This window comes from Rhinichthys klamathensis, unplaced genomic scaffold (genome assembly GCF_029890125.1).
Source record: "Rhinichthys klamathensis goyatoka isolate OS25496 unplaced genomic scaffold, OSU_Roscu_1.1 h1tg000501l_1, whole genome shotgun sequence".
Taxonomy (NCBI): Eukaryota; Metazoa; Chordata; class Actinopteri; order Cypriniformes; family Leuciscidae; genus Rhinichthys; species Rhinichthys klamathensis.
In genome coordinates this window covers 1,066,591-1,091,995 of record NW_026606982.1, presented here as the reverse complement: position 1 = coordinate 1,091,995, position 25,405 = coordinate 1,066,591, and the positions used below count along the sequence as shown (strand labels likewise).

General features: G+C 40.1%; 1 protein-coding gene across 3 annotated transcripts in view; it reads left to right on the top strand.

Annotated features, from left to right (window-relative positions):
- The first annotated feature begins 267 nt into the window (after positions 1-267).
- lrch2 (leucine-rich repeats and calponin homology (CH) domain containing 2) overlaps positions 268-25,405 on the top strand; it is a 131,009-nt gene continuing 105,871 nt past the window's right edge. For all 3 annotated transcript variants that reach the window (XM_056237874.1, XM_056237873.1, XM_056237872.1), the window contains exon 1: positions 268-550. In XM_056237874.1, coding sequence (XP_056093849.1) covers positions 295-550 — 256 coding nt within the window. In that variant the 5' untranslated portion in view covers positions 268-294. The remainder of the gene's footprint in view (positions 551-25,405) is intronic.

The window sequence follows — 25,405 nt, the reverse complement described above, 5'->3', positions numbered from 1 at the left end:
TAAAAACGAAAGTATGACTTAATTATAACAAAGCTTTTGAAAGGGCTGTAACCAAGTTCTCGTATTACAAATATTCCCGATGAAAATATAGCTTGCTCTAATTTTGCAAAAACAAAAACATGAATGGTTTCTCTTGATCATCCTTATGCTAATACATGCATGCCGTAAGAGCTGTGCCAAATCCTCCGCCCCTTTCCAGTAGTAGCATACCCCCCACCCCCCCTGTGTCCTCTGCGCATGCGCGGCACGCCAGGCAGGCGGCCCCCTATTATTATTGTCAGAATAATTTCACTTATGAAAATGGCGGCGAGTCAGGGAGCTGTGGGACCTGCGGCGGCTCTACAGAGCCAGCATTATCTGAACGTCGCGCACTGGAGCCCGGGCGTGATTCAACAGCAGCAGCAGCAGCAGCAACACCCGCTGCACACCGCCCGCAGTCTGGAGCGTGCACTGGAAGATGCCGTCTGCTCCGGGATGCTCAACATCAGCGGAAGAAAACTGCGTGAATACCCTGGTCTAAACTACGACCTGACCGATACTACACAAGCAGGTGGGTCCCGCAGATGTGGGCTAATCTCCCTTCCTGCTCCACTGACCCGATTCTCACGATTCATGTTTTAGGAGGACAACAAAAAGACAACTAGAGCGTGTACCTTTTGGTGCATTTGCGCGGTGTGTCAATGGGGTTTTGTGTGTTCACTTCAATAGCCAGTGCACATGGTGCTTGTACAAGGGAAAACCGTTAGTATCACGCTTCATTTCTCATGTTTATCGTAGCTTGAGTGCTGTGACATGGAATTAGAAATACTGGCTATGACACTGCGTCTCTATTTGTTTTGGTTTACATCCCATTTCCCCCCAGATCATTCATATTCCATGAATAAATACAACTAGAGAGAGCACTACAGCTGAAACGAAAGGAGACAATCTTCATTAACCTTTGCTCCAGTAAATTAATCCAGCAAGTTTTAAAATGCAAACCCGTAGAAACCACACTGCACCCTATCTATTCTGCGAACACGCGTGACGCAACAAAACTAGATGCTCCCTTTATATTTGACGAAGCAGTTTTATTTATCATTACGGGAACAGCTTATTTAGTGGATATGGCGTTAAAGGATGGCAAAAAACGTCGGTAAATGCAGATAGAGGCTGTTGTGCCAGACAAAAGATGCTGCCCTTCGTCTCTATAATCTATCGCGCCTTTCTTCATCCTCTCAGTGTAAGTCAACGTGCAAGCAGCCATGGATGTAATTTAAAAATGCATTTTTTTTTCAACTAATGTTTAGCATTATGATTTAGATGTTTGTATTAATATTAAGAGCTATTGTTGATCTAAATAATCTTTGGTCTGGCAATTCAGAGTCTTTTGGGTACTATCGCTGCACTCATAAATATTGCAGTATAAAGCGGATTAGCTACATTATTGTTTCTAGAGATGAGGCTAAAAATTAAATGGCTGCATCTCTTTCGGAAGTGTCTGTGGTCTGTAATGGTAGTCTTGCTGCAGCAACAGCCATTCAGATGTGAAGCAGACAGTGGGAGGAGGGACACTAATCCATTCATTCATGCACACCTTACACACAGCATCATGTCTACACTCCCATTCAACTGTATCGAGTTACACTAGTGGATAGGCCTTTTGTGATTATTTGGCTGTCTCAAAACCATTTTAGCTGTATGAAGGGTCGTTTGTTTATATCAAGCCTTGTGTTTTGATTCTCTCACACACACGGCTTGTTGGCCGAAAGAAGCCTGTGGCTGTTGTAGATAACAGTAGACGTTCACTGGTTTCCCTGTTACTGTCAGGGTCGTTAGCTTACAGATTGCGTTAGTTGATAGTACAGGGCTGCTTGTGTGCACTTTTGTTTGTGTGCATGATTTCTATGGATGTGTTCGAAAGAGGAAATAGTTGGATGTACACCAGACTGTCACCTATAAGAGGAAGTGACTTTGTCGCTGACTCAACTGGAGATGTATGACTGCAGAGAATCCTCGTCTTGCAATCTGTGTTCACTTTTGTGAGAATGAGATTGCTTGTGTGCTTGTTAGTTTCTGTGTGTTTGACAGTTTGAGTAGGCTTGAGTAAATGGTAGCATGTGCGTACTAGTGTGGGTCTGTTCCAATGGCTTCAGTGACCTAATTAGCAGTCTTTATTGTCTGTTTGGCCACAAACTTAACACTGGAGTATGAAGATACCCCCAAGTCTCTGATGCTAAAGTGTGATAAAGATGAAGAATTCCTTCTCTTTGTCTTTCTTGCCATCATTTTCCCACCAGTTTTCCCCTTTGAAGGGAGCTATTTATGACATGAGTCAAGAAGATAGCTGCATATATCTTTTTGTCGTCATTTGTGTCTTCATCGATGAACTGGATCACATTTCTGTGAATATGCATGATCCACATGTTCACATGTCCCAATTCAGTACATTGCAATGCATCTCATTCAATTTGATCTTCAATATCAGTTTCAATCCTTCTTGCGCAGTTTGCTTTACTATTGTCCAGTACTGGAGTTCACAATGGCTAAATGTGTAATCTCCCACCATTGTCTTGCAAAGACCTTATGTGTGCATTAAAAGCAAATGCTTTAAATTCTGAAGTTCAGTGAGAATTCCATTAACAGAATGGTTAAAGGCAGTTTAAAGGACTACGTCTTAGTGCTTAATTCCGATTTATTGCTCTGATCCAAACGCGGCACGCTGTCAAGTCACCTTTATTTATATAGCTCTTTTTACAATACAGATGGTTTCAAAGCAGCTTTACAGAGATAACACGAAAATAATGCAACAAAGTTTGTTTCCAGAAGAAAATAGCATCACAGTCCAGCTTAAGTAAGCTCAGTGATATTTCATTTTTGTTGTAAAAAAAAGTATAAAAGTATAATATATATATAGCCGCTCTGGAGAAAACAGTGATGTCATCGTCCAGCTCAGTTCAGTTCTCATATAATGGTGTCAATGCAGGCAGATCAGTGATATTGTTGAATATTAAATTAAATGTCCCCAACTAAGCAAGTCAAAAGCCAATGGCGACAAAGGCGAAAAAAGGCGACAGTGGCAAGGAACCAAAACTCCATCAGGTGACAGAATGGAGAAAAAAAACCTTTGGAGAACCCAGGCTCAGTCGGGGGGCCAGTTCTTCTCTGACCAATGAACGAACAGTGTATGATTATGATTCAGGCAGCATTATAGGTCAGAAGTCAGATTGGATTGGAACATTCAGAATAATATCCAGTTCCATCTGGTTGAAGGTCGGAGTCATCACGCCGTTATGGAGAAGGGTTTGTTGAGGATCAGTGCCGATGGCCTTCAGAGGGGAGAGTCTAGAAACAATCTCTGCTGACACTTCAGGGATGCATTGTGGTTGTGTCTAGGCGCAGGTCCTCCATCTGATCTAGATACGGCCCGGATCCGGCTGACTACATCATGCGTTGTGGTCTTGTCTATGTGCAGGTTCACCATCTGCTCTGGATACGGCCCGGATGTGGCTGATCACAGTATACCTCGGAATAAACAGAAAGACTAACATTAGCGTAGTAGATGCCATTCTTCTTATGATGTAACAATTACATCAGGTGTTATAGGAAGTTCCCGGTTCCGGCTGACATAATTTATGCATCCTAATAATCATTTAACTGATTTAAATAATAGGAATGTATAATGTTCTATGTGTATGCCAGGTTAAAGAGATGTGTTTTTAGTCTAGATTTAAACTGACATAGTGTGTCTGCTTCCCGGACAATGTTAGGAAGACTGTTCCAGAGTTTAGGTGCTAAATAGGAAAAAGATCTACCGTCAGCAGTCGATTTTGATATTCTAGGTATTATCAACTGGCCAGAATTTCGAGATCGGACTATAATGCGTTAAGAGCTCGCTCAAGTGTTGGGGAGCTAAACCATTTAGTGCTTTGTTTAAAAGCACTAAAACCATTTAGTGCACGCAGTCATACGTAAGTAAACACGGAGAACACTAAAGTAAGCGATTATGCATTTATTTATAGTGTTATCTTGCTGCCGAAGCCAGTGAATTTATGCGCAGGCAACATAAAAAACAAAGATGAGGATACGAAAAAAGAGCAGAGTTTTTAAACATTTATGATAGGAGCCCTCATGTTTTGCTTGGATATAGCTGTCACTGTAGCCTAATACTTATGAATTCTTAGACATCACTGTCCTTCCACTGACTACCTTTCGCAACTGTCTTGATAACGTCAGGTAGGCCTATGTAAAATCTTTGAAGTGACTCACATGAGCTCAGAATTGTGACGAATGTTGATCAAATTTGCATGAATTACGTTACTGTTCAGAGTGACTGAGGTCGCATTGCAAAATAGCTGACCTGTATTGGATTTAGTACCACATTATGGAAGTGGCACAAATTGGAATTGAATAGATCAGATTGCATGTGGTTTTTGCTGTTCACACTGTCTTGAGAAAAACAGATCTGAGTCACATGTGAGCAAAAAACAAAACAAAAACTGCAAACTTATTGCAGTGGTGAGGTTTGAAAGAGTAGCTGAAGAAGTGTGTTCAAAGTTCATGTACGTACACATACTCGTTTCTAAACCCATATCTGAGCAACTGAACGAGAATCTTTATGTGACAAAGACTGGCTTGATGTGAGATGGTTGGGTTTATTTAAAAAAAGAAAAGCTCAGATTTGTCTCTACTTTTGGCTAATCAAGGTGTTTATCAGAGAGAATGACCAATAAACGTTTTTTTTTTCATAATGCATTATCTTCATGTAGAAGTAAAGTACAAGTGGCATTTATTAACAATAATGGAAGATGAAGAAAAATAAAATGCTGACTGTTAATAAATATTGATTTTTTTTTCTCTTAATATCATCAGACTTTTTTTTGCTGTAGTATGCACTATAGAATATTCATGTGCAAAGTTGCCTTTCATGGAAATGACTTACATTAAGGTAGTTTGTGGTCATGCATGTATATGAATTATGTATGTGCCTGTTCGTTGTGCACATGTAGTGTTGCTTTTTGGATCCCTGTATTAAAGGCTGATGCAGATGTATGCTAATGCTAGCCGTAACCGCTTTTAACAGTTCTTATTTAGATTTGACAAAACATAAGTTCATGCATGCATATGGGTTCCCGCATGTGTGCGTGTCAAAATATGAAGGGTTGTACTGGAATTTATATCTGAAAATGCTGCTGCTCAGCCCAATTTTAGTGATTTTAGGTTTAAAGTGCCTTAAAGGGATACTCAATCCAAAAATGAATATGCTGTTATCATTTACTCATCCACATGTCTTTCCAAACCATTATGGATTTATTTCTTCTGTGGAACACAAAAGAAGATAATTTGAACATATTTGGTTACCATTGCCTTCCATTTTTTATGGTTCACAGAGGAAGGTCATATGGTTTTGGAACAACTTGAGGACGAGTTGTAAATTATTTCATTTTGGGTGTTCACTTTTGCTCCAACAGCTAAAGAAAAAAAAAAGCAAATATTGCCTAAAAGAGCAAATATTGAGAAATATCTACAGAAGTCAGATTTGCTGTCACTCGCTGAACAGCAGTGTTAGGGGATTTACAGTTAAGGACCCAAGGACCGACCAGGGCCCGTATTCATAAAGAATCTTAATGCAAAGAGTCGCTCCTAGTGACAAAGTTCTAAGAAAATTCTTAAAAATGTGGGCGTTTACTCTTAAAATCAAAGAAAAAATCCTAGTAAAGAAAAAAATAATTCAGAAAGTATCTTTACCCTTAAAAGAGGTCTTAAGGTCAAAATTGTTAGGAGTACGGACGAGGACTTTTAAGAGGCTTAAGAGTTTCTTTAGCAGAGGAAAAAATGGCAGAAAGACGAAGAGGGAGAAGAAATGTGTTGCAATAGATGACAGTGAGTTAATAAGACGCTATAGATTGACACCCGGCCCGAATTTTCCTATAAGGATGGCCTTGTGTTCATCCACTAACTGGGCTAACAGTAAACACTGTTCCTCTGTCCAGTCGGGCTTTCTCGCCCTTCTTGGTTTTGATTCCATGTTTGTTACATTAAAACTAACATTCAAACCACCACTTAAATAGACATGCCAGCAATCAGTGTAATTGGAAAGAGTGGAACAATTTTTATCATTCTAAGCCAATCAAATACCTTATAGGAAATTAACAGCATGGTAAAAAAAAAAAAAAAAAAGGATTTATATACACACATATAATGTGTGTGTGTGTGTGTGTGTGAGAACAGTCAAATAGGAAAAATTACGCATGTAATTTCAAAGCGAAGGCTTAGAATAGACCATATACTTAAAATCACTCTTTTTTTTTCCTTTTTGGACAACCAACCAATCACAGTCTTCAAAAGATTGTGTCACACATAGCAACGGGGTCAGCCCCGCCTCCTCACTAAGATGAACGTTTTTGTCTTTTCCTTACTCAGAGTTGCTCTCAGATCGGTCCCGAATCGCTCTTAACACTAGAAGCGCCAGAATTCCATAACTACTAGAACTGCCACAAGCGGTCATTTTGACCGTTAGATTGCAATCTCTATATCTTTAATGATAAATACCCAATTGAGAGATGAATGCATTTATTGTATTAGGATATCTTTTAAAAACAAAACAACACCAAACTGTACATTTAAAAAAAGTTTAATTGTACATTTATAAATAATAATATCAGTAGCCCGTAATTATCTCATAGGGCCTATTCACAACAGATAGGCCTAGCTATATTTCCATATCCATTCAACATAACTCAGAACAAGATAACAACTAAAAGTATCTTATTTAGATATTCTTTTGACAGTGAGAGAGACAATGTCACGGTTTATGAATTCGCTGTCTCCTTTCTCGTCTTGTTGTGTGTGTGTGTGTGTGTGCGTGGTTGCTGATCATTGCAGCTGATCAGCACGCCCGCTTTGATCAACGCGCCCGCTGTGACTGATCAGCGATTCGACCCTTTTCAGTGTTACTGTTGTTGCCTAGTCTTTGTCAGATCGTTGTGGATTTTTCCTGCGTGTTTGTTCCCTGCCTGTATCCGTTTTCCGTGTGTCATCCCGTGTTCAGCACTCACTCCAGCGTCCCTGTGCTGCCAAGGGCTTCATACCGGACATTTGCACACCTTAACTCTCCCAGCATCTGACCAGCTCTCAATAAACATATCTGTCATTTTGGAATTGAATCTTCTGATTATTTCCTAATAGACAAAGGTCAACCGCGAGAATTGTAACAAAAGAATACCGCGAAATTCAGTGCGGTCATAATGACCGTCTATGGCCGAAATAGGTAAATATGTTCATTTGTTTGTTTGCCTTATGTGTAATTTATATTAAAAACATTTTAAATGAAAATACAGACACTTTTAGGAAAAGTCAGGTACCAGGAGGATTTTATTTATTTTTTCAACAAAGTTATTGCAGATATAAAATTCAAAACGGTCAAAATGACCGTCGTGGCCGTTCTAGTGTTAAGCTGAGACTCCTACGTAAAAGTTTTTAAGCTAAATTAAGAGTTTTCTGAGAGGATTCTTAGGATCTTTATGAATACGGGCCCAGATATGATTAATTAAGACCCGGAGTCAAGAGTGGAGTCAATTGAAGACAAGAGTCAGAATTATAATAAATTATAATAAAAAAGAAAAGTTTTACTGAAGATAGTTTGCAGTTTCATCAGGCAGAAGTCAGCTTCAAGACTCACAAGGAGTTCGTAGGCCGCCCCGCTTACAGTTACAAAGATCACAGCAATTATACCATACACCAAGGTCTCAGCTATGTCCTTGCTTTAGGTTGTATGCTTCTGATTGGCTAAAAAAATAGATAAACATAGTAATTTTCCACACGTAAACAGATAGACTGAAGCATATCTCCATCAATTAGCGGACTGACACTCGGACCCTGAAATTAGGCACGTCGTGACCTTTCAGGTCGCAGATTTGGGTTGCTGGGCACCAACATGTCCAGAACAACAACTCAGTCAATCTCCAATAATGCCAGTGGTTCCTTAACCTGTTACCAAAAAGACTAACACACACACTGACACACAGCTTCACTTTAGTCTAACTGGAAAGTAAGGCTTTAACAAGGAAATGGTTCCTTAAACTATTGGTTCCAATGACCCCATTGGGTTAAAACCGAATGTTTTAACACATGTTGAAGACCTAAATTCTCAAACAAAACAAGTCCATATTTCATTTCTGGAAGCTGGTCTAAATGAGCAAGCACTGTCACTGCATTCCTGGCATGGGCCAGACCCTTCAGTCACCTCTCAGATGTTTAATACAGCCATTAGATAATACATGAAAAGAACATTTCAGTAATCACACTGGTAACTTCTATAACAAGGTAAAATCTCATAAGCCTAGAGAAGTCATTCACTCATGTGATATTTAGAAGGAAAAAATATTGATTAATACCTTGATTATAATCACTCATTAGATATACATTGAAGCAGCAGTGGATTCCAGAATCCACCCCTTCAGCAGTATTTAAACTGTATGTTGAGGCTGTATAGTTGAATGAGTTTAATTCTTTATGTGATGCAGTTAAGTGTTGTCCACAATACTAAACCATTTTTTTCAGTCTGCAATGTCACATTTTATAAACATTAAAAGTTGCAGTTATTAATTTTTCATGATTAAAGTTTTTGAAAAATATCAATAAAATGTCATGAGATGCCTGGTGTTAACTAATTTGCCATATTTATTCTGCTAAAAAAAGTGAAATCAATTCTGTGAAAAGGGTCCATATTTGCACACAAAGTAACAGGAAGTCCCAATCCTGTTTATAGCTGTGGCAGAGTGTTGAATGTCTCTTTTAGTGTCTCTCTCTTTAGGGTAATCTGAGCACCAGGAACACTGTAGTCATTCTTCCTCTAAGCATACTATAGTTCTCAGTAGATCAGTAGCTATTGAAATCAAAGAACTAAAAGAGTGTTTTAGTTCCCTGGACCGATCTCTTGAATGGTCAGACACAAACTGGTTCCCTTTCGAGAACGGTTCACTCGTATTGCGTAGCTATACGCTATGGGAAAACTCCTTTTCTCGAGAATATTGAAGCCTTTATTTTAAAACGCACAGCAAGCTGCACAGCAAGCACAGTGGAGGCTGTCTAAGCGTGCTGATTGGCTAGGCTGCGGCAACTGCACAAACCTATGGCGAAGCAGTGAGGATGCGCGAACCTGGCTGCTGACTATATAAGCGGCCCATTTCTCCATAGGAATCAGATTTAATCTCCTTCAGCGAACGACGCATCTCTTCGCTGACTTCTCCGTACAAAGAAGCCTCTCTCGCCGTTGAACAGCCCAGCAGCAGAACGCAGCGACCTGCAGCAGCAGCTCAGCGACTGGCAGCCTCCTGCTCAGCTTCCTAAACTCGCCGCGCCCGGTCTGTGTTTCATGCGGGGTCTCCCTGCATCACACTGACGGGCACAGTGAGTGTGCTTCCTGCCTCGGCACGGAACGCGCCGAAGCTGCTCTCACTGCATGAACATGCCGCTCTGCGCTCGCGGCTAGCTCTCTTTACGTCAGAAAGCGACCCCGCCCCTCGCGCCCTCCCGTTCGGAGCTGCCCGTTTCCCCTTTCCAAAGCACCAGGGTCCCCGGCCTAAACTTCCGCTGGACCCGGAGCCTTGGAAGCCGTCCTAATCCAGCAGAAATGAAGAGAAGGCGGGCCTGGGAAGCCATCCCTGAGGCCATCCTTAAAAATATTTTGGTTTGCAGTAACAGCAAAAAAAAAAAAAAAAGGGTCGGTAGGTAGGTCTATATATTTTTTTTTCAAGATTCAATGTAAAAAAAAAAGGATAATTTTGGTCATGGTGATTAGGTCGGTATGAATTTAAACAAATTTGCATATCGTGACGTCACTGACTGGGTCTTCAACCCCCATGCCTTCGGGCGCACCATTGCGAACCTCATTCTGATACAGGTTATAGACCACAAACAATTTGAAATATTTGTAAAAAAAAAAACATATTTATTGCATTAATTCCAGCTGCATTCATTTGGAAAAAAATAGGCAGAATCAAAAAAAAGAAAGAAAAGGAGCCACTAGATTTCAATGAAAGTGGATTTTCAGAGGGAAACAAATAAATTAAAATGACTAATCTCACCAGCGCCGCGCCGACCAATAAAACAGCGCGTTTGGCACCATTCGTTTACATTTGACCCATACTGTTACAAGCCCCCTTTCTGGTCTAGGGGCAGGAAAGGAGGGTAACAAAAAGTTGCAGGGAGAGAGTGAGAGATTTGACCCATAAACATCTGCTATTATTAACGGAAATCAGTGTGGTCAAATAGCTAGGCGCATTGTAGGAAACTATAGGCCGATTAAGTAGTCCTGACATATTATGGAATGGTCGATTTTCTTTTGTGCAATTTAGTACATTTCGGTATGGGATGTGCTGTTTTATTGGTCAGCGTGGCGCTGGTGAGATTAGTCCCCGCCGCTCTGACCATTGGCTGGCGCAAGCAAACACTTCTCTCTGCGCTGTCGAGTCTGTCGCGCTCGCGCGTCTCGGTCCATTGAGCAGCGCAGATTACAAGTCAGCGCAGCGCGAACTCTGTAACACACCGCGCCGTTTCGTCCCCCTTTCGGTGTGTTTGGCTTCCCACACTTATGTGTGTTTGTTTGTCAGAGCCTGCAGTTGCTGTGTGACGCGCGTTCGCGGTGGGCATGTCATGACGAGCTGGACGCGCTCCGAGAAAAGGCCGTTAACATCGATTCCCTATTTGAATTTCGAATAATGAGCGACTAAATGTAGGCTCATACAAACGTATTTCACAAGCAGCCGCGCCGCAGCCATCATCACCGAGCGCGAACCATTGACAGTGAATGAAACGAAGCGAACGCACAGGCCATAGTGTGACATGCGTAAACCAATGGTGTAAACATAATCATAATAGATGACGCCACGGGTTTTTATTTAAAAGAAAGAACGTAGCCTACGCAATTTATATTCACAATACTTACTATAATAAATCTATATTATTTTATTGCATTTGTATTAGTTGTTTGAAGAGTAAAAAAAAAAAATCGGTCGGTCTTAATGCAAGTTTACAACCGGCAAGTCGGTCGGACTAAAAGGAAAAATAAATAAATAATTGGGTCGGTCCTAATTTGACAGGGTCGGTCGGGTTACGGCAAACAAGAATATTTTTAAGGATGGCCTGACGTGTCAAAATGAGTATTGAGCACAACAAAATGAGGTTACTCGCTACAATTCGCTCAGGCCTATTTTAGATCTCAGACACCTGAACAAGGCCCTCATGGGACGACCGTTCAGGATGCTGACGACCAAACAAATCCTTGCGGAAATTCGCCCGAGGGATTGGTTTTTCTCAGTGGATCTGAAAGATGCTTACTTTCACATTCAAATAGCCCCCCATCACAGGCCATTCTTGAGATTCGCCTTTGGCCGCCTACGTATCAGGGTAAACCATGGTTGTATCAGAGCCCTGGCCCCTTGGAAAGACACCAGCTGGTACCAGTCTGGTGTAACCATGGGTCTGGCCTCAAGGAGGAAGGTGATTTCAACACACGCCTCCAACTTAGGTTGGGGGGCTCTGTACAAGGGCAGGCCTGCCTCTGGTCGAGCTCGGAGAAGTGCCTACATATCAACTGCCTCGAAATGAAAGCGGTCTTTCTAGCCCTAAAAACACCATGTCTTGGTCCGGACGGACAACATGGCAGTGGTGTCAAATATAAATCGCCATGGCGGTCTCAGGTCATACAACCTGTACTAGGGGTGGAACGGTACACAGAAGTCACGGTTCGGTTCATACCTCGGTTCAGACGTCACGGTTCGGTATGATTTCGGTACAATGGAGTGAAAAGCAAAACAAAAATGCAGAAGGCATTTTTATAAATGTCTTAAGCCTTGTATTTTTTAAATAAGTTTTATTAATAAAGGCATAGAACCAGTTTATTTGTAGTGCACTGACAGTAGTTTTATATAATTCGTTTATAAATTAAATTATTAAAAAGACCTTGAGATATGTTTGGTAATTGTACCTGAATGAATTTAAAATTAATTTGCTATTTCAGATCAATATATTTGTTTTCCTTCATTTCAATTAACCCTAACTTTATTCTCATCTGAATTATAAATAATTGATTTCCGTATAAAATAATACTACCATTAAAAACTTTTGTTAACAGTTGTAGGTTACAGTTTGACAAGAGTTTAGAGTGTGACAAAAGCACAATGTTGTGTTTTATTGCGAGTGTACACAAATATAAGTAAACAATTTTGCAGTTTTAATGATGTCCTGTATGACGGAGTATGTTTTTATGTTTCCACTGTTCATCGCCCGTGCCTCTCACACACACTGTTCGATCGCGCGATTCGCGCCCGCGCCCCTCTCTCTTTCTCGCACACACACACACACACACACACACACACACACACACTGTTCGATTGCGCGATTCGCGCCCGCGCCTCTCTCTCTTTCTCGCACACACACACACACACTCCAGCATTGCAATCTTGATCGCAGCCTGTTCATTGCTGCGTTCACAGTCACACCAAAAGCGAATAGAGCGAGATTGATCGCTATTTAAGAGTTTTTTTAATTTATTTGTACCGTGTATTCTCTGTGCAAATTCGTGCACCGAACCGTGACGCCCGTACCGTTTCGGTTCAATACGAATACATGTACCGTTCCACCCCTAACCTGTACATCATTGCCAAACAGCTCCTCTTATGGGCTCATGCCAACCTGCGCTCGCTCAGAGTGGCGCATGTACCGGGCATACTGAACCAGAGTGCAGATATGCTATCTCGAGACAACGTTCCCCCCGAGGAATGGTCTCTCAACCCTCAGACGGTTCTTTTGATCTGGAGTGTCTTCGGGAGGGCAGAGGACAGTAGACAACTTTCACTGCCCAATATTCTTTTCGAAGAACAGGGATGCGCTGGCCCACGAATGTCCCAGCAGCCCTCTTTACGCATTCCCTCCGGTCTTGATGCTCCCTCAGGTCATCAAACGGATCAGGGAGAACAAGTGTGCAGTCCTCTTAATAGCCCCTCTCTGGCGGACCCAGACCCATTTACCATGGTTCCCCGAGTTGATGGAGCTGCTAGGGAAAGCTCCCTGGCCTATTCCGCTGAGTAAGGACCTCCTCAAGCAGACGAACAGGACAGTCTGGCACCCCCGTCCCAACTTGTGGGCCCTCCATGTATGGCCCCTCAACGGGTCCTACTGCCGAGGCTAGAGCTCCGTCCACAAGACGCCTCTACGCCCTTAAGTGGTCAGTGTTCACCGGCTGGTGCTCAGCTCGGAACCTAGACCCATATTCGTGTGAAGTACCACTGGTACTTTCCTTTCTCCAAGAGCTGCTGGACGAGAGCCGGATCTAGGGGTGGAACGGTACATGTATTCGTATTAAACCGAAACGGTACGGGCGTCACGGTTCGGTGCATGAATTTACACGGAGAATACACGGTATAAAAATAAATAAAACTCGCGTAAAAATTAATTAATGTAATGCGGAACTACTGTTAGATACGCAGGTTCTTTAGGGACACATAATCTGTAGCCACGCTTTAGGTGAGCTCCGCCTATGTGCAGTTTTTTGTCAGGTCGACAGACCAGTGAGTGAGCCAGAGATAACAGCACTGAGAACGAGTATGGCGAGTGGTGGCGACCCACAAGAGTTAGAGGACCCGCCGGCCTCTTTAAGATCGCAAGTTTGGGAAAACTTCGGTTTCCCAGTCAGTTACAATTAATTAAACCAACAAGCTTCAACATTAGTTTACTCACTTGCGCATGCACACTCTCTCTCTCGCTTTCTCTTGCTCTGGTTAATTCATAAATTTATTACAGTGCTACTTTATTTCACTTCAGAATTCTAGATCTGAACTGTAGATAAACGGGAGGGAAGAACTATATATATTTTCCGTTTGACTAGCAAAACATTCATGAGTCATGATGACAGCTGTTATCTTATCTATTTATCCAACCCATTTAAAAACAGTCTGTGGGTGCCATCTTTTGGAGATTCATCATATTGCATTGGTTCTCATTCCTTGTCCTCAAACAGAGCACTAATCTGTTTATTTTAAGTTACACATTCTACATTGATTAAAAAAGAAAATCAAATGTGTTTTTTAATGGTAGTATTATTTTATACAGAAATAAATTATTTATAATTCAGATGAGAATAAAGTTAATGTTAATTAAAATTTTAAGGAAAACAAATATATTGATCTGAAATATAGCAAATTAATTTTAAATTAATTCAGGTACAATTACCAAACATATCTCAAGGTCTTTTTGTTTTTTTTTATTAATTTAATTAATAAAATAATTATATATAAACTACAAATAAACTGGTTCTATGCCTTTACTTTATTATTAAAACTTATTTAAAAAATACAAGGCTTAAGACATTTATATTCCTTTAATCCAAGCGCTCTCCATGAATGCTTCCTGCCTTGAGTTTGGGCCCAACGACTCCAGAGTCATCCTCAAACCAAGACATGGTTATGTACCCAAGGTGCTCTCGACTCCGTGCAGAGCCCATATTATTTCACTATTGGCTCTTCCCCCGTCGGAAGACGATAAAGACTTGAAACTACTCTGCCCTGTCAGGGCTCTCAGAGTCTATTTAGAGCGTTCTGCCCCGTTCAGGCAGTCGGAACAGCTCTTTGTATGCTTCGGTGGGCGCACCAAAGGGTTCCCGGTCACGAAGCAGAGTTTATCACGATGGATAGTTGATGCTATCTCTTTAGCCTACACTTCAATGGGCCTTCAATGCCCCATAGGCGTCAGGGCTCATTCCACAAGGGGTGCATGACCTCTTCATGGGCATGGTCCAGTGGTGTACCAATTGAAGACATTTGTGTGGCGGCTGGCTGGTCTTCGCCGTCCACATTTATAAGATTTTACAACTTGGAAGTGCCAGCCCTGCAGGCACGAGTCCTTTCTATATAGGAGGTCTTGGCCCCTGTTGGGCCCAAGCCTCTACATATTCCTTCGAGGGCCCCGTCTCATCCGGTCCCCGTTGGATTCTGACTTTAGTTCTACTATAAGTCTTGGGCTTCTCAGCTCCAGGCGGTAGTCAGAGCGAAGTCATCAGCTAATAGCACAGCGTTTTAAAATGGGTTCCCATAGCATATAGCTACGCAATACGAGTGAACCATTCTCGAAAGGGAACGTACTTGGTTACTAACATAACCTCGGTTTCCTGAGAGATAAGGGAACGAGTATTGCGTAGCCGGCTGTGCTATTATGCTGCACGTCCAGGTGCTGTCGCTTCAGTCGATTTATCAATCAGCGCGCTTAGACAGCCTGCACTGTGCTTGCTGTGCAGCTGTACTGCGTTTTAAAATAAAGGCTTCAATATTCTCGAGAAAAGGAGTTTTCCCATAGCGTATAGCTACGCAATACTCGTTCTCCTATCTCTCAGGGAACCGAGGTTACGTTAGTAATCGAGTACGTTTGATATCACAATGACTTCGTTGAAGTTGAATTACTCCGCGAATATCTTGAGAACTGAGATTGTGTCCATAACAAAGTTTTTGTTGTGCAAACAGAGGTCAATGTGACTTGGATTTATTTATTTTGAGGCGAGACAGGGAAAAGGTGTTTCCAGGAACTAAATTCACACTTTTTAAATAGCTTGTCATTGTGTCTGAATGAATGAATGACTCTTGTTGTGGAATTGTCTTGGGTTCAAAGAAATTCATTGCATATGTTTTGGAGGAAAATGTAATGCCACGCATGACGCTTCTTGATTTATTTACAGTATCTTTTGCCTATCTTACCCCGTATATATTTTACTATGTATTGTTGAGCCCTGCCTATCCCCTTCAGAGTACACATTATAACCCTCAAATTATTATTTTTTTCTTCTTCTGTTGGCCTAGGTTACTCACTTGCCCTTCCATCACTTTTTTTCTGACCTGACTGCATGAAATAGTGTCATTTTATATTAGTCTTTATATTAATATTAATTATTAATATTAATATTAATATAATACATATTAATTAACTACAAAACCAGGGTTTCCAGAGGTGAATTAAAAAAAAGACAAGAGGGACACACAGATAACAGAAAGCACATAAGTAGGCTACCAATACAGAATACACACCTTAGAATTACAGATTTGTTTCCACATTTTTTCTTCTTCTTTTGAACAGTAGCTTGAAATTATGCAGCTATTAATGCATAAACACACCTTTCTCAAACAATTTTTGTTATAGGCTATATGTTACCCAATACTCAGCTAGAGAAAGAGAATGTCAACTTGGTGACATTTAAATCAGTGGAATTACCAAAAACAATGTTTGTATCAAGTCATAAAAATGCATGGGGCAAGTGACAGCACCGTCACAGTCTGTTTCATTGAGCTCTGCTATTCAGCGTTATTAGATTTTAAGATGAACTACGTAACTTAATTTTGCTGGTGTTGCTTGAGTTTCCTTGCATGTCCTCCTGTGATGTACACTCTGGTCTTGAGATCTTGTGACAGTAGGCAGGAGACCTCTCTGCCCTTCACAGATAAACACACACACACAGACACAGACACAGACACACACAGACACAGCACTCTCCAGAGACTGAGGTAATTACACATGTGACATGCTGGTCCCATCTGTAAGGTGTCAACTTCAAACTCTTGTGCTCAGTATCATGGTCTTTGTAGTTTGGGCAGCACATCACAACTACCCCTTTTCCACCAACGCATTTTGAGAGCCGGTTCGGAGCCGGTGCCTGCGCGCGAACCAGTTCTTTGTGTTTCGACAGCCAAAGAACCGGTTCTCGGCCAGAAAAACTGGTTCCAAAGCGGCACCAACTCTTTGCTGGACTAGAACCGTTCTTTTACCACGTCATGCTTACCTCGGGAGCTGGGGGCGGGTTTAGATAACATATTTTCTGACATAATATAGGATCGCAAAGCCAGGAGAAACATTTGCAGAAACACGATGTAGTCCGCCATTGTAATTGTTATGCTTGAAGTTGGCGCAAGCGTTTCTATTTTTTTATTATTATTATTTTTTTTTTTTTATCGAAAACGTTATGTAAGCAAAGGAGAAAACAGTCACAATATAGAAAAAAAAAAAAAAAAAAAAAAAAAGACAAGACAGGAGTACATAACTAATCAGAAAAGATTACATATCAAAGGAAAAGATTAAAAGACTTACATATTTCAATTGTTTTTAAAGCCTTCTTGGTTCACGAGTTAGAGATAATCCCAAAGTAATGTACTTGCAAGCGTTTCTAGCTAAGATGTATGGCGACGTACACAGTGACGTAACGACGTCGTTCGCTGGGCGCTCTAGTCAGTGGAAAAACAAACAGGTTCTGAGAAGGTTCGCAAGTTGAACCAACTCCGAACCAACTTTGAACCAGCACCAGTTCCGAACCAGTTCGTTTTTGGTGGAAAAGGGGTAAGTGTGGTGAAGCTTTGCAGCACTAAGAAAAAATACTTTTAGGGAGTATGCATTGAAAAGTTAATAAACTAACAGATAGATCAGTCAAGAGGGATGAATGCACTCAGTCCAGTCGACATTGAGAAATGCATCTAAAACAAAATTAGGCTAATTCAGGGTTTAAAATGAAGTGAAACTGATGATATATGAGTCAGCTCTTCTCACTTTCTGAAGGTAGTTCTCAGGTCTCTGATACTGTAGCTTTATTAAACACTCATTCTGAGCTCTAGGCCTTTTTTAAAATGTTAATCATGTTTTTCTGTTTACGGTTTATGTTAAATCTGTCAGGTATTTAAAAAAAAAATCTGATAAGCAAAAAAACTATACAATGACATAAATTTCATTTTACTAACACGATCCAAACCACGTCCATATGTGCTGTTGTGCTGTAAAATCTTTATTTTGGAATAGCCTATGTTTCAGTGTAAACAGTCAGATCGGATTTCATCCAATTTTCGTCTTTCAGGACATTTGTAGCTTCAAACAAACTGCAGCTGGATAACACTAATTTTCTCTCATTCTTTTTTCAGTGTGACATTCACTATGTAGTGAATGGGTAAAGGAGTCAGCAGTTTTAAGCAAATACATATGCACGCATACATAAAATGTTGCTTATATATTTCACGCTGACATGCTCCTTGTAAGTCTATCATCTTAGTGAGATGTCATAATATGAGCAGAGGAAAAATTTCCCAGTTTTTTCCCACACTGACACCTACTTTCAGTCGTTGTATAAAAATGTCTCCTGGCGTTGTGCTGACATTTTTGTCATTACTGTAGCAAACATAGATACACCGCATATTGACTGCGCTGTTTGTACAAGTGATCCAATTTCATCACACTTGAGTTAGTTTCATGTTGTTCTGATACACTTCACTCGGTGAGATATAGTGTTTATGAGCTGTATATTTAAAGTTTGGGTTTCAAGTCTTAAACACCAAAATGGAGTGTCTAATAGTCCTAATTAGACTGAGAAATGTTGACATTATTTTGAGAGATTGTTCTGCCACTGGCATGTTAGAGCAGTGTTTCTGAGCTCTCACTTTGTCCTGTAATACTGAACCTAGAGTATGACACAGACGCAAACACTTTTTCAGGTTGCCTTTTTGCTTTTAGATTGAACAAAATATAATTATTGGTAACACTTTATTTCGATAGTCCACTTTAGACTATACTATAAGTAACTTTGCATCTGCATGTCAACTAGTAGTCATTAGAGTTGTAGACTGTCTTGCTTAATATCTGCTAATTTTGATGCTCCCCCAACAGACATTCAACTGACTGTACACTGTTAGACATTTCAAAAGGGTATTAGTGGCAACACTGTTGCCAGTAAGTTACTGTAAGATTTACTGTGCTATAACCGTATTTCAGTTTTACAGTAACTACATGGTACTATAATTATATGTAATACACTGCAATTACTGTAAAAAAAATCAGTACACTGTCATTAATTTGTACTAAATATAAATTAGATTTTATAATTTTTATATAGAATTTTATTCTACACAAGTACTACTGACATTCAATTCAAACAAACACAATTATTACAAAATATAAAAAATAAAATTTTTGCTTAAAGCTGCAGTCCGTAACTTTTTTGGGTAAAAAATTATCCAACATATATTTTTGAGAAAGTACATAACTAGCCAGTGTTCAAAACTCTCTGCTTGCCTTAGCTCGATTCAAAACGGTAAGCTTGTAATCATGTTTTTAATTCCAGTGGTACTGGTGGATTTCCGCGGGAAATTTGAGCATGTCTTTGCTTCATTACGTCACATCTGTACACATAAAGGAGTCTCGGCTAGTAGGCTATATTGCGTGTGAGGATGTTGGAGGTGAAGATTTATAGCCTTTTCTCACAGCACTTATCTTACTTAACTTAACTTATCAATTTGATGGCGGATCCAGAAAGGTTCAAACGACAATCAACAGTGAACAACGGGTTTACCCTTTGTAAAATGCAAAAGACTTCGGAGTGGCTACAGAAAAAAAGAGACTGCAACCGGCCCATGCGAAAACAAGGATAAATATCGGAAGGGCTTTTGAAAGTGTTTTGAAAGGCTTCAAAACGAACGCAGAGACGGCTTTTTTTCTGCTGGACTGGTAAGACATTTCAATGGTTCAATTATGTAGCACTTGTTCGCTTAATTCATACACTTACTTGTTCAGATGACATTTTCCGGTGAAAATTTACTCGGTGTCATACTTCCAAAAAGTAGAATCTGTGATTCTGAATGACAGTATCCACAAAACATTGGATTCATCGGGGGTTGCATGGCACGTGGGTTGTGCCGTGCCGAGGCACAACTCACGTAAAGTGAATAATTCCGCGAATAACTGCAATTGCAGATTTCGAACAGAGATGGCGACAAAGAGGAAAAACTACGGACTGCAGCTTTAAATTGTCCCTATTATGCTATTTTAAAGGTTCCTAATTTTGTTTTGGAGGTCTCCTACAACAGGTTTACATGCATCAAAAGTAAAAAAACAACTTCATTTTCTCATTATATACATTGCACATCAACTAATTTCTCAAAGACTTGAAAAATACTCATCCAAAGATTCACTCTCTCTAAACCCCTCATTTCCGTGAGCCTACTGTGCTCTGATTGGTCAGATGGCTCATTCTGTTGTGATTGGTCTACCTCTACCGTATACAGCGTGTGTCGTAAACGAAATGCCCATTACCATAACTGAATTTCAGCTCCGGAGTCTTTGTAAATCCTTAGCGATTGTACACACTGTAAGGACAGTAATGATGATGTCAATTATCTATTACATGGGAAGAACTAGTTATTTAACCCGAACCTCCATCGCAGGGACGAATTAAGCAGGACATTTTTCAGTGATCGTACATTATGAGATGCCTCTATTAGCATTAACAAGTGTATGTCCATCAAGAAACTGAGTATATTTCTAAATTATTTTGCGGAGCACATGTGGTAACTGTGTCAATAACAGCGCATACGTTAGCCGATTAGCACTAACATCAATGACGGATGTAACAATAAAGGTCCCCTGACATGGGGTTATTTTATAATGTTTCCTGGGTTGCCCTTATAATGTTAGTATGTTTTTTAGATCAAAAATAGTCATAATTTAGAAATAAGAGGCATTTTTCCTAGCCTGATTTTAGCCTCTGATTTGAACGCTCTGTTTGAAGGGGCGTGTCTGCTGTGGGATTCAGTGTAACCGGCCACTCCTGTGATTGGCTGACATGCTTGCATATGAATTAGCTACGTATTACATGTGAAACTCTCTCGAATACTTTTACTACAGCTATTATACGTTTTTACTATTACAGCTATCGAGATTAACGAATCGTGAGAAGTTTTTAAAGTATTTAGATCTATTCCCATCACATAAAAGTTCCAGCTCGTTTTCTCATGGGCGAGCCAAATTCTCCGGGCGGGCAAAGCAGAGAAAGGGGAGGTAACCTTTCCTCGTTATGACGTCATAACGAGAAGATTCAAGATCAGCGCGTCTGAGCTGCAGAGAAGAGAAAAATAGCCAAAGCTCGCTTTATACCGATTGAAAATTCTAGACACGAGGGGACCAAATACAGGCTAGGCCAGGGGAACTAATATTAATGTGAAAAAACCTCAGAAAGTGAAAATTTCATATCAGGGGACCTTTAAGTTAACAGAAAGGTTCATACTGGATGTGAAATGACTGGATGTGTGTCTGTGTAAAATATTTTTGTGGAAGAATTAACAAAGTTGTACTGTATGTGTAAGGGTAAATAATACTGCATTCATCATATGACATGTTTCTCTGTAAAGTCCCTGGTAAAGAGTAAAACATTATACAGTGAGGTGCTGTTTCATTTGACTTCCTTCATTCAGACTCTTTTCACTCTCTTTCTCTTAAACACTCTTTTGGATAGATTCATTGACTATTATATAACATTTATTCAGTGCAATAAAAATGAGATATGTTAGAGACACAAAGAGCAGGCGAGCGAGGCAGACAGAAAAATGTAAGGAGTCCACAAAAAGAAAATGAGATGAATACATGCAGAGAACAAGAGAATATCTGTTGTATACCCTCTTTTACTGCAGTCTCTTTCTTAATCTCATACTATGTCAGTATTGAATGCTGAAAAACACTGCTGCTGGTCACCAGTATATGCAGTGCTTTGGATGCTTGTCCTCAGTATGGGATATTATACGCATAATGCTGTGAAGCCTGCTATTAACAGATTTGGTACTCAATAATTTGAAGTCTGTAAGATTTTTAAAATGTTTTTAAAAGAGCTCTCCTTTCCTTACCAAAGTTGCATTTATTTGATCCAAAATGGAAAGTTAAACAGTAATATTGTGAAATGTTATTACAATTTGAAATGTTAAAATTTAAACAGTTTTCTATTTTAATATATTTTAAAATGTAAAATATATTCAAATTACTCCATCTTCAGTTCAGTGTCACATTGTCCTTCAAAAATCGCTTGGTGCTCAAGAGACATTCCTTACCCTGTGTCCCAATGTGCATAGGAAGTTTTCATTCTAAATAGTATGTGAAATTAGAATAAATGTATCCCGAAGTATAGCATGTTGAAAAGAGTATGCCACGTCCCTGGATGGTTTACTCTTTCCGAAATGTGGATCTGTGCACACTCCTTGTTTTGGGGAACAAGAAACACGAATAAAAAAACACGGTGGATGCACATGACATCGAGGGTTAAATAGAGATGTCCTGTTATTAATTGTCAAATATATAACTTGATGAAGAATATTTCTTTTTTAATAAAACATACGTTTGGCCAATAACTATTAAATGCATCATTATGCAAAAAACATGAGCAAAGTTGTCAGCATGAAAGACCCATGACTGTCAGATCAACATTCTCTTCAGTATGGTTAAAAGAATTGTTTTGAATAATGCAAATTTGCAAATAAAGCGTGGACTGTTTAAATAAGGTTGTTAACTGTGACGGGAAGATTGACAGGCCAGTTTACGGTGACAGAATGCAAATGACTATGCGACACAGCACCATTTTTTGACGTGGTAGTAATACCCCAAAGCTTCTCTCACGCACTCAAACGCATCTACTTTTTATCAACAAAAAGAGTAGGCTACATACATATAGTATAAGTAGGTGAATTGGGACGCCACATTATTATTATTAATGTTAAAAAAAGTTGTGCTGCTTAATATTTTCGTGAAAACCGTGATACATTTTTTTCAGGAATCTTTGTCTAATAGACAGTTCAAAAGAACAGCATTTATACAAATAGATATCTTGTAACAATGTAAAAGACTTGACTGTCACACTGTGATTGTGTATTTGGCCGTAGGTTAGTGTGGGTATGTGGATGGTGTTGAAGTTGTGTGGATGTGTTAACAAACCACCAAACCTTTCCACTCCTGTTAATGAACCTGTCACTCTGTGAGTATCTATTGCTGGTTTCCATGGTAATTGAAGGAGGGTTGGTCAATTAAAATGAACACCTCACCTCACTATAAACGTGCTGGGACTGTTGCTCGAGCAAGGGTGTGTGAGAATGATTTCTGTGTATGCGCTGTTTGTGCATGCTGATGAGCCCTACACAGCAATAGGGTCTATGGCGGTCTTGTCTGATCGTATTCAGAAAGAGTGATGTTTTTGCATTTCTGTTTGATGCTGCTAGTGGTTCAGAAATTCACTTCAGCTTTAAATGGATAGTTTACCCAAAAAATTTATATTCTGTCATTTACTCATCCTCATGTCATTCTGAGCCCATAAGACTGTCATTTATCTTCAGAACACAAATTCAGATATTTTTAATAATCTTAGCATTTTTGTTCATCCTATTGAAAATTTAGGTAAGCAACATTTTCAAGCTTCATGAAATATGGTAAAAGTAATCTGTATCAATTGAGCAGTTAAATCCAAGGTTTCTGATGAGACACAATCTAAACATTAATCATCACACACGTGTACATTGATTGTACGCATTGAACGGAAGCTTGATGCACAAGGACCAGTGAAGTTTGTTCTTATATGTCACACACACAAACTTTAGAATGTTGATTGACTGGTAAAATATCTAAAATATCTTCATTTGTCTTCTTGAATGAACGTTTTATGGGTTTATGTTAACAACACGAGGGAAAGAAATTGATGACAGAATTAACATTTTTGGGTGAACAATTCCTTTTAAGCTCAAACATGCTGTCTGCCAACCTTTGGCTTTTGCAGTGTTTTTGACTGAAGTAGGCCTATGTTTTCTACAGATCTCTATGAATTCTCTATGAAATGTCATATTTCTGGGTTTTGTCCATGAGAATTTGTTCATTTCTCACAAAGGAAATTAATTGGTAGCAACAGCAATCAAATGCAATCTATCATTATTATGTTTACAGTGGACAGGGTTGAGAATCTGTTGTCTAAGGGAGCAAATATAAAGAAGACGGATTAAAATATTCTGATGCAGTCAATTATCATATTCATAAAACACATGAACCACTGTGTGTGTGTGTGTGTGTGTGTGTGTGTGTGTGTGTGTGTGTGTGTGTGTGTGTGTGTGTGTGTGTGTGTGTGTGTGTGTGTGTGTGTGTGTGTGTGTGTGTGTGTGTGTGTGTGTGTGTGTGTGTGTGTGTGTGTGTGTGTGTGTGTGTGTGTGTGTGTGTGTGTGTGTGTGTGTGTGTGTGTGTGTGTGTGTGTGTGTGTGAGAAACTTGAGCCCTATCCCTCTCATGAAGACATTAAGGAAGCCTGCTGATAGCCCGTATCATCTCCATTGGCCTTAAGTCCATGCATTAAAAGCACATTGATTTCTCATTTATGTGTGTGTGTACGGTGGGGGTCTGGCACCTTCTGCTAAACAGCTGTGCCTCAGTCTAAGTATTGTTTGAGTAAAAAAGACGGATAACAAAAAGAAAGGAGAAATGGGAAAAAAGAACAAATAAAGTGATCATAGCTGAAAGATATCAAATCAGGATCTCGTTGCAAATACACTCAGAGGAGCAAAAAAAGATGAGAATAATTTCCCTTTAGTGAGCTCTCTTTCACTGGTTTTGTGCCAAAAGATGCGCACACACACACACACACACACACACACACACACAAAAGCTGATTTAAGAAACGTCGCTGTCTCAAGGAATTCCCATCAATTCATCCCTCTATCGCTTCCTCGCTCACTTCTCCTATCTCCATCCAGTATCCACAGTTATTGACACACACATGCACACATTTGTTTCACTAGTGAAGACATTACATAGACTTCCATTGATTTTATATCAGGTTAATGATATTTTCTATGGCCCTAAACCTGCTCTTACTTCTAAACCTACCCATCACAGAAACATGTCCAACACTAGATAAAAAAAAGTTTTTCTAATTTATAAGCCTTTTTAAAGGGACACTATGCAGCTTTTTTAGCTTAACTGAACAGCTTCAGAGTTATTGAAATGTTTATATAACTTCTTTCGGGTTGAATGGTGGGCGTCTCGACCCCCCCTGGTGCCTGTGAGCGAAAAAATCCCACTTGCAACTTCGGTGCGGCGGGCCGCGTCAGGAAGTATCGCGTGATATCAGCTCTCGCGATGTAACATATTCCTTTACGGCAACTGCACACATACACACAGGAACAAGGTAGATGGATGGAGTTTGTCACACTATCGTCATGGCTGAGCCGGCATATAAGATGCAGAAAGCTAGGAAAGCATTGTCGGAGGAACAGAGAAAGAGGAAACGGCAGACTGACCGAGCGAGGAGTCGGACACGAGCATAGGCATAATTTGCGGGTGTGTTATGTCCCCATTGAAACTTCTCGCGGCACGGATGTAACGTTACCATTACAAACAAATAAAACATCTCCAGGTAACTCTAGTAGAGCATTCATTTCGTCCGTTTGTTAAATAAGAGGCGATCTGAAATGTGTTATTTTTGAAATCAAGTGACCAAAGTGCTCGTTGCCTCTGCGATCAGTGGTGCAGATAAGTTACAGTGTTCTGTTGTGACGCGCGCCTGAATCCGTTGCGGGGACTGAGATACTCTCTATATTTTGTTATGGTAAAATCACAAA